Source organism: Leptonychotes weddellii, chromosome 5 (assembly GCF_054177405.1).
Source record: "Leptonychotes weddellii isolate Sample4059 chromosome 5, ASM5417740v2, whole genome shotgun sequence".
NCBI classification, from domain to species: domain Eukaryota; kingdom Metazoa; phylum Chordata; class Mammalia; order Carnivora; family Phocidae; genus Leptonychotes; species Leptonychotes weddellii.
The window spans coordinates 48948572-48965388 of record NC_138373.1 but is presented as its reverse complement, the minus strand read 5'-3'; the positions used below and the strand labels follow the sequence as shown (position 1 = coordinate 48965388).

At 35.6% G+C, this 16817-nt stretch overlaps 2 protein-coding genes across 4 annotated transcripts in view; both read left to right on the top strand.

Annotated features, from left to right (window-relative positions):
- Window positions 1–16817, top strand: part of LOC145721354 (ubiquitin carboxyl-terminal hydrolase MINDY-3-like) — a 287265-nt gene that overhangs the window by 28982 nt on the left and 241466 nt on the right. The gene's annotated exons all lie outside the window — the stretch shown is intronic.
- MINDY3 (MINDY lysine 48 deubiquitinase 3) overlaps window positions 1–16817 on the top strand; it is a 66902-nt gene that overhangs the window by 10276 nt on the left and 39809 nt on the right. For all 3 annotated transcript variants that reach the window (XM_081820656.1, XM_081820657.1, XM_081820658.1), the window contains exons 5-6: window positions 9668–9738; window positions 14580–14660. In XM_081820656.1, coding sequence (XP_081676782.1) covers window positions 9668–9738; window positions 14580–14660 — 152 coding nt within the window. The remainder of the gene's footprint in view (window positions 1–9667; window positions 9739–14579; window positions 14661–16817) is intronic.

Here is a 16817-nt window from a genome sequence, read left to right as displayed (position 1 = left end):
GAGAGACGATGGACTCTGAAAAACAAACTGAGGGTTCTGGGGGGGGCGGGTGGGAGGATGGGTTAGCCTGGTGATGGGTATTAAAGAGGGCATGTTCTGCATGGAGCACTGGGTGTTATACGCAAATAATGAATCATGGAACAGTACATCAAAAACTAAGGATGTAATGTATGGTGATTAACATAACATAATAAAAAATAAAAATAAAAAAAAGTGTTTGTTGGCCAAGGGAAGGGAGCCACCTTTAATCAAAGTAAATGGGGTCAGGAGTAACAGTAACCTTGGAAAGATGCACAGTTCTTCTAAAATATGAAGAAAGAATGTGCTGAGAAAAGAAAAAGACATTTGAAGTGTGAAAGATTAAAATAGGGAGAACTTTGAAGTCTTCTGAGAATGAATGGACAGAGGTAAAGTTGGAGGCATAAAAGGAGAGAAAGAGTTTGAGTCCACTGCTTTAAGAAGGAGTGAAAAAATGGATCATGGGAGAGATTTTTAAAAGTGCAGTCAGCAGTAAGAGGTAGAGATGAGTTTACATAGAGTGATTTAGAGTGGATCCAACCGGTAAAGCTTATAGTTAGGCTTTTTCCTGGCAGTAAGCATCTATCTGGCAGTTGGAGAGAAAATGAATATTATATATATCTAGGAAAGTCCAAGAAGGAAATAGGGCATTTTTCTTGCCTTTAACTGTTAAGGATATCAATGCTTGATGTGTCATTTTTTTTTTTTTTAAAGATTTTATTTATTTATGTATTAGAGAGTGAGAGAGAGAAACAGCATGAGAGGGGAGAAGGTCAGAGGGAGAAGCAGGCTCGCCGCTGAGCTGGGAGCCCGATGTGGGACTCGATCCCAGGACTCCAGGATCATGACCTGAGCCGAAGGCAGTCGCTTAACCAACTGAGCCACCCAGGCGCCCCTGTCATATATTTTTATATATATATTTATAATATAATGTACAATCAACATATTTTTCCTAGTTTGTCTTTTGCCTTTAGTTTGCTTATGGTGAACATGTATATTGTTACCATTTTTGACTGTTATAAACAAAAACTGCAGAGAACATTTTTGTATATAAATTTTTACATATTCAAATATTCCTATAGGATAGATTTCTAAAAGTAGAATGTGATAAAAATTTAGGCATCTGTTAATTTTTGTTACTAATAGCTTTATCAAGATAGAATTCACATACCACACGTGATACTATTTAAAATGTAAATTCCATGGTATGTATGTATGTATGTATTTCAATTCTGTGGTTTTTAATATAGTCTTAGAGTTATGTAATCATCACCAGATCAATATTAGAACATTTTTTTGTGCCCATTTGCAATCACTCCTCATAATCGCCTGCCCCTCAGCTCCTAGCAACAATTAATGTTTTCTGTCTCCATAGATTTGCCAAAACTGGGGATTTCTTATAAATAGTTCTATAGGTAGTTCTATAAGTAGTTCTGTAAATAGAATCATATAATATCTGGTCTCCTGTGACTGGCTTCTTTTACTTGGAATGTTTTCAAGGTTCATCCATGTTTTAGCATAATACCAGCACTGTACTCCTTTTTATTGGTGAATAACATTCCATTGTGTAAAGAGACCATATTTTATGTATTCATTAGTCAAGTGATGGGCATTCAGCTTGTTTCCACTTGGCTGTCCTGAATAATGTGGTTAGTTAGGAATATTTATGTAAGCTTTTGTGAGGATATATGTTTTAATTTTTCTTTGGTATCTATGAATGAAAATCCTGGGTCATATGCTAACTCACATATTTAATCTTTGAAGAACATTTGTAAAACTGATAGATAAAGCCAGATTACCTTCTAAAGTCTGCTTTACCAACTGCTAATGTATCAACTTGGCTTTTAACGATGTAGGGGGCTTCCTGTTTTTCTGTATCCTGGCCAACACTCAGAACCATGATGTAGGGGGCTTCCTGTTTTTCTGTATCCTGGCCAATACTCAGAACCATGCATCTTTATTATGTCATCTTACTGATAATTCACATTTCTGATTCCTCCTGAGCCTGTGCTTGATCATCTTTTTTGTGTTTGTCAGCTTTTAGTATTTCCTCTTCTGGGAATTGCTTCTTTCTAGCTTTTGGCATTTTGAAGGGAAAGGTTATTGTCTTACTCGCAATTGCTAGGAACTCTTTATAAATTCTTTCTTTTTGTTTTAAAAATGTGTTGCAAATATTTTCCCTCAGCCTTTTCTGTCCCTTAACTTTGTTAATGGTATCTTTTATCATACCCAAGTTTTTCATTTTTATAAAGATAAATAATTTCATCTTTTCTGTTATGGCTTCTGTTTTAATTTTTTTCTTGAATCAGTTTTGTATTTCTCCCACCACAATGTTAAACTAATATTTCCTAGTATTCTCTTCAAATGATTTTGTAGGCCTTTTTTTTAATGTTTAATTCTTAAATCCATTTGGATTATTTATTTGTGAGTGGTATGGTATAGAGATCTACTTTTTTACTTTTTCCCAAAGAATTGCCTAATATCCTAACTTGTCATTTCTCCACCTGACACACCTACTTGATCAAATAACAGATTTTCCCATATGTATGAAACACTCTTTGTACTCTTCTATTCCACTAATCTATTTGTGAGTTCTTTGCCAAAACTACCTTATTGCCTAGTTTTATGTTCTTTGATATTTGTCAGCACGTTTCCTACTATTATTATAATAAAAATATAATAATGTAAAATTATTATAGCCATTTTTACATTTTTTAGTCCAATTGAACTTCTTTCAGCTTTTTAAGTTGCAGTTTTAAGAAATTTGTGAGAATTCGAATGAGTTGTGTTAAATTTGTAGATTATTTTAAAGAAGTGCCATCTTTACAGTAGTAAGTCTTCCCATTTAGATTGGGCTTTTTTGTACCTTTTAATGAAAGTATATAGTGTTGATCATATAGGTTCTATAGTTCCCGAATCCATGTACTTTATTCTACCTCAACTGTTAAACTATCTTTTGCTTCTACGATAGAGTACACATAAACCTGCAGTAGAACTCATCACTTAATTTCATTTTTGCACACACTCTAGTCTGTCACAGTGGCTAGTGGGATATTTTAAAAACTAAGTCAGATCATGACAGTTTCTCACTTAAAACCATTCAGTGACTGGCTTCCCCATGCACTTCGACTCTTTACGAAGGCTCTCAAAGCCTTTTGTGGTTTGACCCCGGTCTACCTGCCATCTGTCTTTATTTTGTACTAATGCATGTCTTTTGAACAGAGATTTTCTTTGCTTTGTTTGCCTATAGATCGGTTTTTCGATGGTCTCTTTCCTACCTTTAAGGCATTCTGTTGTATTTGTGCGCTGTGTTATTGTATGTATTGTACATTTATTGTTTATGTTTATTTGATTATTTGAATGTTTTCTTCATTTTATGGGATTGAGAGAGTCAGCTCTTATCAGTCAGAAACCCAGAGCTTGCTTTCTTTTTCCTTTTAATAGAAATCATTATCACAGTCCATCCAGGCTACAATTAAATAGTTCATTGAACGTTGATGAACTTAGAATACTAAGAGCATCTAAACCGAAAATTAAGATCATTTTGATTTTAAGTAATATGAATTGCAATTAAGTGGCTAGTTGGTATACAAATTTGAAGTGTTTGGTTTATCAAAATTTGAGAAAGGGGCAGAAGTGCTTATTTTCTCTATATTTTATTACTATAAAAGTTAATTAGCTGGAGCTAAGTTGCCAGATAAAATACAGGACTCCAAGCTAAATTTATTTGCAGATAAATCATTTTTAGTATAAGTATGTGCCATTCAACATTTGGAGTATAGTTTTACTAAAAAAATTACTTGTTTTTTTATCAGAAGTTTAAATTTAACTGGGCGTCTTATGTTTTTATTTGCTAAATTGGGCAACCCTAGCTATATGTCAACACTGTAGCAACCTGACTTCTTAGGAATATAACAACCAGTAAATGGGTTTGAAAAGCTTTTCACTTTCAAAAATAAATTCATAGGTTCATAGGTCAGATTGTTTATATTTATGCAATTTATGTATCAGTGAGATAGCCGAATCTTTCTCAGTATCTTACTGCTTTTTAGTTTAGCTGTTCTAACATTCTTGCAAATAAGTCCGTTCTTTTTAAATTTTTCTAACTACAGATTTTTTACCTTACTTACTCAAGGACCCTGTATGATTTCATTCTAGCTTATTTTCCAACCATCAGAAACCTATGCTTGAAAAAAATTATGCCACTTGCTTTTATTTCTTTGTTCATGCTACACCTTTTGCCAAAGACCTATATCCCTCCCATTTGTGCCTATGCAGTCCTTCACTGCCTGCTTTATATGCCATCCCTCCATGGATAGCCTCCTGATTCTCATGGCTGAAAGTGATGTATCTTTACCTCTGAGCATTTTGTTTTCATGGCACTTAACACATTCTACTTTGATACCTACTATTGGGGAATTTTTTAATTGTAGTAAGAACATTTAGCATGAAATCTACCCTCATAATGATTTTTTAAGTTAAGATACAGAATTAACTCTAAGCACAAAGTTGTACAGTAGATATCTAGAACTTACCTTACATGACTGCAACTTTGTTGAATAACAACTCCCCATTTCCTCCTCCTTCTATCTCCTGGCAGCCATCATTCTGCTCTACTTCTTTGAATTTAACTATTTCGAATACCTCATCTAAGTGGAATTGTGCAGTATTTCTCCTTCTCTGACTTGTATATTTCACTTAGCATAGTATCCTGAAAGTTCATTCCTGTTGCCACATATGATAGGATTTCCTTCTTTTTTAAGCCTGAGTAATACTCCATCATCTGTATATACCACAATTTCCACATCCATCCATTCGTTGCTGGACTTTTAGGTTGTTTCTACATCTTAGCTGCTGTAAGTACTGCTGCAGTGAACATGAAAGTGCAGATATCTCTTTGAGTTTCTGATTTCAGTTCTTTTGGATTGAATACCCAGAGGTGGAATGGCTCTGTCACAGTAGATGTATTTTTAACTTTTTGAGGAACCTCCATACTGTTTTCCAAAGTTGATATACCATTTTACATTCCCACTAACAGTGTAAAAGGGTTCTAATTTCTACATATCCTCACCAACAACTTATGATTTGGTTTTTTTTGTTTTTTTTTTTAATTTATTTATTTGATAGAGGCACAGCAAGAGAGGGAACACAAGCAGGGGGAGTGGGAGAGGGAGAAGCAGGCTTCCCGCCGAGCAGGGAGCCCGATGTGGGACTCGATCCCAGGACCCTGGGATCATGACCTGAGCCGAAGGCAGACGCTTAACGACTGAGCCACCCAGGCGCCCCAACTTATGATTTGTTTTGACTTTCTTTTTGATAATGGCCATCCTAACAGGTGTGAGGTGATACCTCTGTTGGGTTTTAATTTGCAACTCTTATGATTAGTGATGTTGAGCATCTTTTCATGAATTGTTGGCCATTTATATGTATTCTTTGAAGAAATGTCTCTTCATGTTCTTTGCCCAATTTTTAATTGGATTATTTGGGTTTTTGCAGCTGAGTTTTAAGAGTTCCTTATATATTTTGGTTGTTAACCCCTTATCAGATATATGGTTTGCAAAAAGGATCTTGTCTTGCTTCATCTTTGTAGTCCCCATGGTAGCTTTGTATTCCTGCAATATGCAGCATTGTTTTTTTGTTTTTTTTTTTTCTCCCAATACTTGGCACTCAGGGTATGTTTCTTAAATAAATGCAGTGCAGTTATCTGGTTTCCAAGTCAGCATCAAATTTAAAAGGCCCAAGTGGGCCTTCCGTAGATGCACTGACAGCAGTGAGGAGAGACAGCTGAAGTGGAAGAGAAGAAGAAAGAGAGGCAAACTGAGGAATATAAAACTTTGCATGTATATACGGTCTCACTGACTGAAGCAGATAGGGTTGATAGGGACTCAACGTGATTAATCTTAAATGCAAGGCTAAGAAAACAAAGTTAGAAAATTCTAAAATATAATGTCACAATTTTTAGGGTTTTCTGCAAATGTCTTAATAAGTCTTGAAGTCAATTTACAAGTCTTACGTAAGTAAATTCTGTAAATTGTACTATGTGAGATTGATATATCCTCACTACATTTACAACTTCGTAAACTAATACTCCTAAGGACGCACATTAGCTACTAAAGATAAAAATTTTAAATATATATTCATTTTGTTTAAAGAAATAGTAATTTTTAAGTATTACCATTTAAACTACATGCCTAAATATGTGCTTACTGACCTAATCTGAATAATTTATTACCCAAGAATTATGAACAGCTAGTTTGCTAGAGTTGGTAGCATGATATTATTATAAATATACTGTTTCAGGTATTTGTTTAAAATTCCGAGGAAATAGATATTGTAGTATCTAATCATAACACTAGGTGGTGATCTGATTTTAGAAATTAAAGTGTGGAAATGTTTCTCAACATATGTATTCTTTGAACTTGAAAACATTTAGTGCTTAAACCTCAGAAGGAAGAGGAAGGAAAAATTAGTAAGGTAATAGAGTACCATTTTTACCTATTAGGGTTGCTCACCCGCACTCCCTTTTTTTCCTTTGAATGCTATAATCCAGTGATTCACATGTTGTTTGGTTTCATGCCCTTGACACTTGTTTTTGTTTTGTTTTGGGTTTTGGTTTTTTGTGGGGTTTTTTTCGTGGGTTTGTGTTTGTTTTGTTTTATTTATTTATTTATTTATTTATTTTGCTCTTGACACTTTTAAAAATGATAGAAGATCTTGGGGCACCTGGATGGCTCAGTCGGTTAAGCATCTGACTTGATTTTGGCTTAGGTCATGATTTCAGGGTCCTGAGATCAAGCCCCATCAGGCTCCACACTGGGCATGGAACCTCCTTAAGATTCTCTCTCTCTTTCTGCCCTTACCCCCCAGGCTGTCTTTCTCTAAAAAAATTTAAAAAATAAATGATTGAAAATCCCAAAGAGCTTTTGCTTATATGAGTTATAACCAAATAATGTGCAGTATTTTTCTTCTTAAAACTTAAGACTGAGAAATTTAAAAAGATGTATTAACTCATTTTAAAATAACAGTAATACACCCATTACTTGTTAATATAAATATTTATAATAAGTAACTTTTCTAAAATGAGAAGAAAATTAGTAAGAAGAGTGACATTGTTTGTAAACCCCTTCAATGTCTAGGTTAAGGTTATTAGTGGACATATCTGTTTATAGATTCAATCTTTTGAGGTAGAACAAACATATCATTTGGCCTCTGGAAAACTTCACTCTACACTCATGAAAGCTTAGAGAAAAAAGCAATTAATGTTTTTCTAATGGAAAGCATTTTGATTTCATGTAGTCTCTAAAAGGGTCTTGTGGACCCCTAAGAATCCTAAAACACAATTTGAGAACTATTGTTATACCTCCCAAGTACCTGTAAGAAGCTAGTGAAAAAATACAAACTATATATATAATTACATACACATTCTGTTAATTTTGGACTTGCAAATCCAAAAGGTTCAACAACCAGTTCTTAGCTTATACTGTCTGAATGTTGTTATTTAAGGATACATAGTATGACCAAGAGTTGATGATATTACATTAATTAGAAAAATACAATATCTTAATAGAAAAATGGACAAAACATGACCAGATGGTAAAAAGGAAACAAAGTTATAAATACATTGTATTTACAGTGGGCATAATTTTTAACCAGAAAAAAAATGCTTTTTAGAAATATATATGGACCCAAATTACTATTACAGTTCCATTTAATGTACGTTAGCTGAAAGCTAGTCTATAAAAGATTTGATTATCATTATAATTACATCTCTGTTGTGGAATAATCTATTCTTCATTTTCTGAGCTTTGTTCTTTATTATCCCCATGCATGACCTCAATTCTCATCTCTGTGCTGATTCCCAAAGCTCTGTATCCAACCCTGACCTCTCTTCTGTGTTCCTGAGCCTTACTTCCAGTTGTGAATCCATCTCTAGCTAGAAGTCCTGAAGTTTTCTCCATCCCAGCTTGTCTAAAACCAAAGTCGTGTTCTCTCTCCATACCACTTCAGGACTTAATTTCCTTTACTTAACTTCCTTTTAGTTAATCACCATTTATCAGGTTCCCCAGGCTAGAAACCTTTAAAGAAAGGTTTGACATATTCAAACATTAAATACATAACTTTTCATACTTTGTTGTTTCCTCCGCCTTGAATTTTCTTCATATTCTCTTCTTGGTGACCTGCAAATTCCTACATATGCTTAAAGATTCAACTCAAATGTTGTCCCATTTGTTTTTTTCTTTTTTAAAGATTTATTTAGGGATGCCTGGGTAGCTCAGTGGGTTATGCATCTGCCTTCGGCTCAGGTCTTGATCCCAGGGTCCTGGGATCAAGCCCTGCATTGGGCTCTCTGCTCAGCGGGAAGCCTGCTTCTCCGTCTCCCTCTGTGATCTCTCTCACTCTTGCTCTCTCTCAAGTAAATAAAATCGTTATTAAAAATAGATTTACTTATTCATTTGAGAGAGAGCTGGAGGGGACAGGGAGGGGAGAGAGAGAATCCTCAAGCAGACTCCCCCGTGAGTGCAGAGCCCCATGTGGGGCTCAGTCCCTCAACCTATGAGATCATGACCTGAGCCGAAATTAAGAGTTGGACACTCAACCTACTGAGCCACCCAGGCCCCCCTCACAAAAGTTTTAACTTCTGTCTTTTCCATCTGAAAAATGATTTCACACTTAAAAAAACAAATTCCAATATACACCTTCCCTAATATAGTAAGCAGATGTTCTTTTATCACAAGATAAAGTGTATATGGGGCACCTGGGTGGCTCAGTTGGTTAAGGGTCGGTCTCTTGGTTTCGGCTCAGGTTGTGATCTCAGGGTCATGGACTCAGCCCCACCCCACCCCGCATCGGACTCTGTGATCAGCATGCAGCCTGCTTGAGATCCTCTCCCTGTCCCTCTGCCCCTACCCTCTCACAGGCCTGCTCGCTCTTGCTCTATCTCAAATAAATAATTAAATCTATACATATATATATATACACATATATATATATACATATATATACACACACACAGTGTATACGTATATGTAAACAGAAAAAAGACACATTCTTTTCTTGTCTTGATAAACTTAGTCTTTGTAAGGCAGACACCTTGTTCCATTTGTCTTTATTTCCAAATCTTAAGCACACTGTTTGTGTTTGTTTATAGGAGAAATGGATGGTATCAAATACCCGTGTTTTAAGTATTGTGCAAGTAGGTTCACTGCTATACAGTGATAAATTTTACAAATAAAGATTAGCATATTTATTTGTTTTAAGTCAAAGTCCATTCAAGTTGGCTGTTTTGCCTGGATATTATTAAGTATCTCTTCTTTATTTTTGTCAGTAATTCCTTGGGTTTCAGAGGGGACAGTGTCTTCATTTTAAAAGTTAAAGTTGAATATAAGGTTTTATAAATATAAACACATTTAATGTACATCTGAAGCATCACATCACCCACCACAAACATGATCTAATGGTATTTTGTAATAAGTAGTAATATAATGATAATTTGATGGGAACACTTAACAATAAATAATGTGCTAGGTTTTAAAGTATACTTTTGGGGAAAAGTAAAAATTTTGGTGTAAAATGTATATATGTATACATCTATATATTAAGTAGTTTTCAGATTTATGTATGTTAATGCAGTACAAACTTTTTTTTGTAGAACTTCTTGGTATACATGAACAAGCTGCTGTAGGATTCTTAACATTAATGGAAGCTTTAAGGTACTGTAAGGTAAGTTGATTTTTACAGTATTTTTCAATGTTTTTATTCACACCTCCACTGTTGTGGACAATATTTTCTCCTATGATGACATGTAGCTTACTGCTTTTACTATGTACTTCTCAGTTCTTTCCTGATCTCCTTTCCTAAACTGACAGGCATATTAAGGGTAGAATTAAGTTGGCTGATCATGCCAAGTTTCCTATTTGTGAGGTTTATTCCTTTTTGAGGGTAGAGGGCAGAGCCCAGTAAAAAACAGTTCATAAAAATAGACACACCATTATTGAAAATATATTTTTTGGTAAACCAGGGGAAGAGGATGTATTGTTTCTTCCTCATAATAGTATACTTCACGGAAACAACTGGTAATATTTACCAGGCAAAGAAAAAGAATTTGCTAGATGCCTGAAGTTTGAACTTTTGTCTTTTCCATCTGAAAAATGATTTCACACTTAAAAAAACAAATTCCAAGCATTTCACAGCATTAAATTCTTTAGCACATGGGCTAAGGTTAGGAACTGCCATGAACTTCTCATTTATTGATAAATATTTCATTGTTTTCCTGCATCATCTGAAATAACTATTGGATGTTCCAAATAGTTTTAAACGGGGTTCAAATCATTACACTTAATGAGATGGCCTGATTTTGGAGGAAGGAAGAAGTAGATCTAATTTTCTTTTCCATTTTAGAATGGTGGGTCCCTAGCAGTGGTTCAGGTGATGGTGATTTAGTAAAATAACGGTGTCTTGCCCTCTTTCTGTCTGTCTGTCTGTCTTTTAACTGGAAGTATTCCTCTTTCCTGACAACGCTTGGAAAGGAGTGATATGGGTATGATAATCAAATAGGTTTCATCCTGCCCTTATCCGTTAGTAGGAATCGTATTGTATCACAGTAGTAACTCTTTTATTTTTGGTGACTTTAATTTACAAGCTAAAGCTATTCTGAAGTAGCGTGGCAACCAGAGCATCAGGCTGCATCCCGTTCTCCCAAGAAACACACACAAACATTCATCGATCCTAAAAGTGTGTGTGCATGCCTGGGTGCACGTGCACACACGTACAAATGATAACTACATAGAAGTGATGACTATGTTAATTAACTTGACTGTGGTGATCTTTTCACAGTGTATACATATACAAAAACATTAAGTTGCACACTTTTAATATACACCGTGTTCATATGTCAAAGATATTTGAATAAAGCTGTTTTTTATAAAGCGTGTGTGTGTTTTGCAGGAGGATCGGGTGTGGAGATGATACACTGTGAAATCTTCACCGTCTGGCCTGTAACGCCCTGATCTAGGTCCTGTCTGTCCCTCTTCAGTTGCTTTGCCCTCTCCACTGCTGTGCTCTAGCCCTGCTGGTTTCCTGCCAGACTCTCAAACACACCCAAGCCCTTTCCTGCCTGATAACTTCATTCATAGTTGCTGTCATGTCTGCCTGGAATACTCCAGCTTGTAAATGGACAGCTCCCTCTCCCTTTCAGGTCCTACTTAAAGTGGTGCCTCAGAGACCTTTTCCTCAGCCATTCCTTCAGTGACTCTTTTTCACAATGTCCTAAGAATAATCACTCTGTAATGATCTTTTCTGTTTACTTATTTTTTTAATCTTGAATTTGCTTTTTTATTGTCATCCCCAGTGGATTATAGACTCTCTGAAGCCAGTGACGTTGTCTTTCTGGGTACATATACAGTGTTCAGTAAACATTTGTTGAATGAATGAATGAATGGCCAATTTCACCAGAATTGTAAGCTTTTCTAAATCATGTTTTTGCTTTTCTTTAGCTGTTAGGTAGAACAGGGGAATGCCTGTTTTCCTCCTTAGATGTTAGTGGGAAAACAGTAGTGGCTGTGTATTCTCCTATTACATATTGCTCTAGAGTTCTAGCAGTAACTGGTAGTTTATAAGATTTAAAGATTCTTTTAATGGCCGGACACAACACAGTGGTACTCAGATAGATGAAAGGCAGAACTCTCCGTTACTTTCACTTCCAAACAAGGGAGGGCTACCAGACAGGGCCACCGAGGGGATTATACCTGTGGACAGGGCAATGGTGACTTGCGACCATAGGGGGCGGCTTTGGTATGGGTGTTGGGATGGAGTTAGGTAGGTTTCATGGGCTCCCTGTGGATTAGATAGTTTCAGTGAGTTCTAAGGTTCAGGGGTGAATCTGCTTGTCTGACACCTGGCTCCAGGGCACTTAGGGCAATACAGAGTGGCCCGGAGTGTGGGAGACCTGGAAGGGAAGTGGATGGGGTGGTGTGATACAGCTTTTTTGGAAAAACTGTGTTACACTGGTGTGTTCATCTGTACGTAACTGTAGATGTCCCTCTGAAAACCTGTAGACATTTACTTTTCACCGAACATTTAGAGAATAACATTAAGGAAATCACTGTGTATTAGTTTTATGAACCTGAACATTTCCCGTTTTTTAATATTATAGCAAATTGCTCTTTAGAAATCAACATTTTCACTATATGTGTTCATTAACACAAATGCAAGTCTACACACACAAAATGAATGAAGAAGGTGACTGAGTGCTTTTGACTGCCCCCCCCCCTTTTTGTTAAGATTTTATTTCAGGGAGAGAGAGAAGAGAGTGCTAGGGTGAGGGGGGAAGGGGCAAAGGTAGAGGGAGAAGCAGACTCCCCACTGAGCAGGGAGCCCAACACGGGGCTTGATCCCAGCACACTGGGATCATGACCCGAGCTGAAGGCAGACACTTAACCACCTGAGCCACTCAGGCGCCCTTCTGTGCCCTTTTTTTAATAGATAACTCACATACTATAAAACTCACCATTTTAAAGTGTGCGGTTCAGTGGTTTTTCACAAGGTTGTGCAACCATCACCACTTACCTAATTTCAGAATGTTTTTCTTAACTCTCACAAGATCCTCTAAACCCATTAGCAGTCACTTCCCCACTCCTCCCCAGCCTCTGGCAGTTTTATTTCTCTGTGGTTTTGCCTATTCTGGACATTTCATCTAAATGGAATCATAACAATCTGTAGCCTTTAGTGTCTGGCTTCTTTTCACTTAACGTTTTCAGTGTTTGCTCTTGTTTGAACATGTATTAGTACTTTGTTCTGTTTATGACCAAATATTCTGTTGTATTATATATCAGTTTTGTTTATCTGTTCATCAGCTGATGGACATTTGGGTTGTTTCTGCTTTGTGCTGCTATAAATAATACTGCTAGGAACATCCATGTATATAAATTTTTTGTGAACATGTTCTCATTTCTCTTGGATGTATACCCAGGAGTGAAATTGTTTGTCATATAGTAATTACATGCTTAACTTGCTGAGGAGCTGTCAGACTGTTTTTCCAAAGGGGCTGCACTATTTATGCACTCTAACTTATTTATATTAGCATAAGACACTTAATGAGTTCATTCATTTACCTTTTGATCCTACCATATATTATCCTCATATTTTACTTCTACCTTAATTAAATAACACACAAACGCACATTTTCTAAAAGAGAAATTAAAGAACCACTAAACTTTTCACCACAAGAGGCTGCTACCACATGAGGAGTCAGAAAACCTGAGTTTTAATTCCCGCTCTGTACTAGTTACCTGTTTGAATTCAGACAAGGCACTGATCCTGTATATTTGTTTCTGATGTAAAATTGAAGGCCTTATGCTGAGCACCTCTGAAATCCCTTCTACTCTGAACCTGTGATCAGAGCTTTTCCTTTGTCTTTGTCCTTTGCTCTTACTCTCTGTTTTCCCCAAACCATCATCCTTCCTGCTCTCCTGGTTCACCATTGCCATCACATCCCACTCATTCTTCCCATCATAGGACAAAGATACTGGTGCTTCTGTCCATGAATACGAGAGAGTACCTATTTCCCACTTCCTAATGATTAGATAAATTCCAAAGAGCCATCGTGGTGGTTGAAAGCAGGGCATCCTGTCAGGGCTGTTGACTAATGAGGGAAGAATTGCCCCGATTGCTGCAGGTAGCCACTTGGCATTTCCCCATTCCAGGGAGTCTGTGTGAGAAAAGAAAATAAACCAAATTAGATTGGTAAGGTTGTTTTGAAGTTGTAGTCTCTGTCCTCATAAGAGTATAGAATTGATTGATGTGAACATGATGGGATTTCCCAAGTCTGTTTTTTTTGTTGTTGATTTTAAACTTTCTCAGTCACACACAAAAATGAGACTCTCAGACTTTGGATACTGTGGTTTTTATAGATTAAATATATAGCCATGAGACAGGCTGTAAGTGTAACTTTTTATACGTTGTAAGGAGACTTCATATTGTAGAACTTAGAACTTACCTCCAACCATGAAGAATCAAGTGACAGGATTCGTTCATATTTTTAAATATTTTGGACTATATATTTTGCTTTAGAGAGATTATCATATTGCCCTGGTTCTTTGAAGACAGGATGTGCTTAAGGCTTTTTCCCTTTACGTTATTTATTCGTAAGTATATTCATTTGTTAATTTATAATTGCTCTCCTGATAAAGTAATTATCATCAAGTTTGTAGTTTAAGGATTTGAGAACAAAGCTGAAAATCTAGAAGTGGTCATTCTGTTTAGCAACTTTAGTAAAACCTGAAAATGATTCTTAGGGCTAAACTAAGTTTTTCCAGCTGTGTTAAATCTGTATTATTGTTACTCTGAGGTAAAGGTACGATATAAGTTTAGCCCTGGCTGTCTTTATAACATTGATTTTTATATTCAGCATTTGACCTTTATGGGTGAGGCATTCTGGCACAATACATTATTCCATTTAAATATGAATTGGACACTTCAGTTATGCTTCTAATATTCGTGGGCAAATATTCAGCAGGCAGTATAAAATTTTCATTTGTTTGTTTATTTTGCTACCTTTGTTCTAGGTTGGTTCTTACTTGAAATCTCCAAAATTCCCTATTTGGATTGTTGGCAGTGAAACTCACCTCACCGTATTTTTTGCCAAGGTATGCTTATAGCAGGACTTTTTTTTTTTTTTTTTAAGTATGACATCAGGCAACGAGTAATCTAAGTCCATATTTAGTTTGGATCTTTGTGCAAAATTCAGTGTATTCCTACTAACAAGTGGATTGTTCCAAAATCTAAAAAATTAATAGTAAAGAAAATATTGTTACACTGCTCTATTTTACAATTATTTCAGTAAACTCTGTCATAATTTAGTTATAATTTCTTTATCTTTTATAACTTTAGAGCTTTGGTTTTCGATATTTTTCAGAAATCACTGTTAAATAACTAAAAGTTTTAGAGTGCTCTTCTGTAGAGAGGTTAAGACTAATTTACATAATATAAAGTAATTTTATAACATCTAGGAAAATATTTTTAAATCTATTAATAGTTCAGTGGTATAGAAGTGTTCTTTTAAGATGTAATAAATTCTACAGTTTTGATATATATATGGTTACAGTATTGACATAGATTAAATGCATTTGAATATGTTTATTTTCAAATTCTTAAAACAAACCTGTTTCTAAATTTCATCCTTTAATGATAGTATTTCTTTCTCCACATGGAGTGGTTAAGAGCTTTGGAGTCAGACAGACTTCGTTTGAATCCTAGCCTTCCCACTTCCAAATGTTGTTCAGCCTCTTTTCCCATGTCTTTAAAATAAGGGTTTCTGATAATACCTCACTCTTAGATTTGTCGTCAAGTTTAAATATAAAATGTTTAGCATTACCTAATGCAAGTTAAGTGCCCGGGAAATTTTGGCTGTTGCCATCATCATCCTCACTGCCATCGTCATTATTCTGCATTTATTAAACATGGAGTTGCTGATGTTGGAGTAAAGGGAGAAAATACAGAATTGTTTATTTTGAGGTTCCTTATGTCTAGAGGACTTTCCTGATTACCCCATGTGCTTTTTTAGATTGTACTTGTTAGTGTAATTTTACTAGTGTCTGAAAGAAGTATGACTCATATAAATTATACCAAAGAGTGAGCTGACAGTGCTAAGTTGTGGGGATCTGTTTCCTCACTTATTACTGGGTTACTTTTAATGTGCTGCCAAAATCTAGTGAGTGGATTTAGAGCAAGACACGTACTTACCTTAAACATAAAAAGCTATAAAATATAACTCAAAAAGTACAGACTTCGACAGAACTACAGTAGTAAAAGTACTAAGTTAAATTTAGTCTGAAAGCTTTTACTGTTTTAGAAAAGAAGTTAAAAACATAATGTAAACTATAAAAACTAAACAACTTTGAATTCCAGAGGGAAGATTTCATCAGTGACTAAATTTTGTGTCAAGTGTTCTAAATTTCCAGAAAAGAAAATCAGTTCCAATTTACATGCAAAAATGTAGTTTCAAGCCAATTATTATTTTTATCTCCAGCCCCATTTTTTTAGCACAGGAAAGCTAATAAATTCTATGAAACAATATAAGTTTCATATATAAAAGATAATGAGATGAAAATATTTTAAGTCTTAAATTTTATGATTGATATTTAAGAAATGAATTTGTTGTTAAGTATCAAAAGAGATTTTACAGAAGGTTAATGGAAGGAACAGTGTCAACTGAGCGATACACATACGCAGGCATTTTGTATTTTAGCATCTGTTAGGTCTTTTGATAGATACCTTCTTTTCTATGAAACATACACTTTCTACCCACCTGCTTGGTGTTCTTTGTTGTTTCCATAGCATTTGATCTGTTGTGCAATTGCATTTATCACACAGTGCATAGTTCCTACTTCCCATACCTTTTTTTGTGTGTCCAGAGAGCCTTGTGTAGGGCAGGGACCCTCTCACTCATCTTAATCACAGACCTCAACCACGTGCAACAAAACGTTGAATGAGAGATGTGACGTGCATAGAGAGAAAAACCCCTGTCTCACAGAACAAGCTCCGTGTACTCCTCCTAAGTCAGACAACATTTTCAAATCTCCATTTACTTGCATCCCTGGAGCTACCGATAATCCTGATTGGAAAATGCACAAACGCAGAAAGTGATTAGAAAGAATTTTATGGTAAGATTTTAGGGTCTTCAACTATTTAGGGTCTTCAACTATATAATAAGAATCACATATATCAAGTACCTTTTTTCTCTTTTAGAAGTCTTGACTTTATACTAATTGTTTTGGTACTTACCTTTGTATCTCTGGATCTGG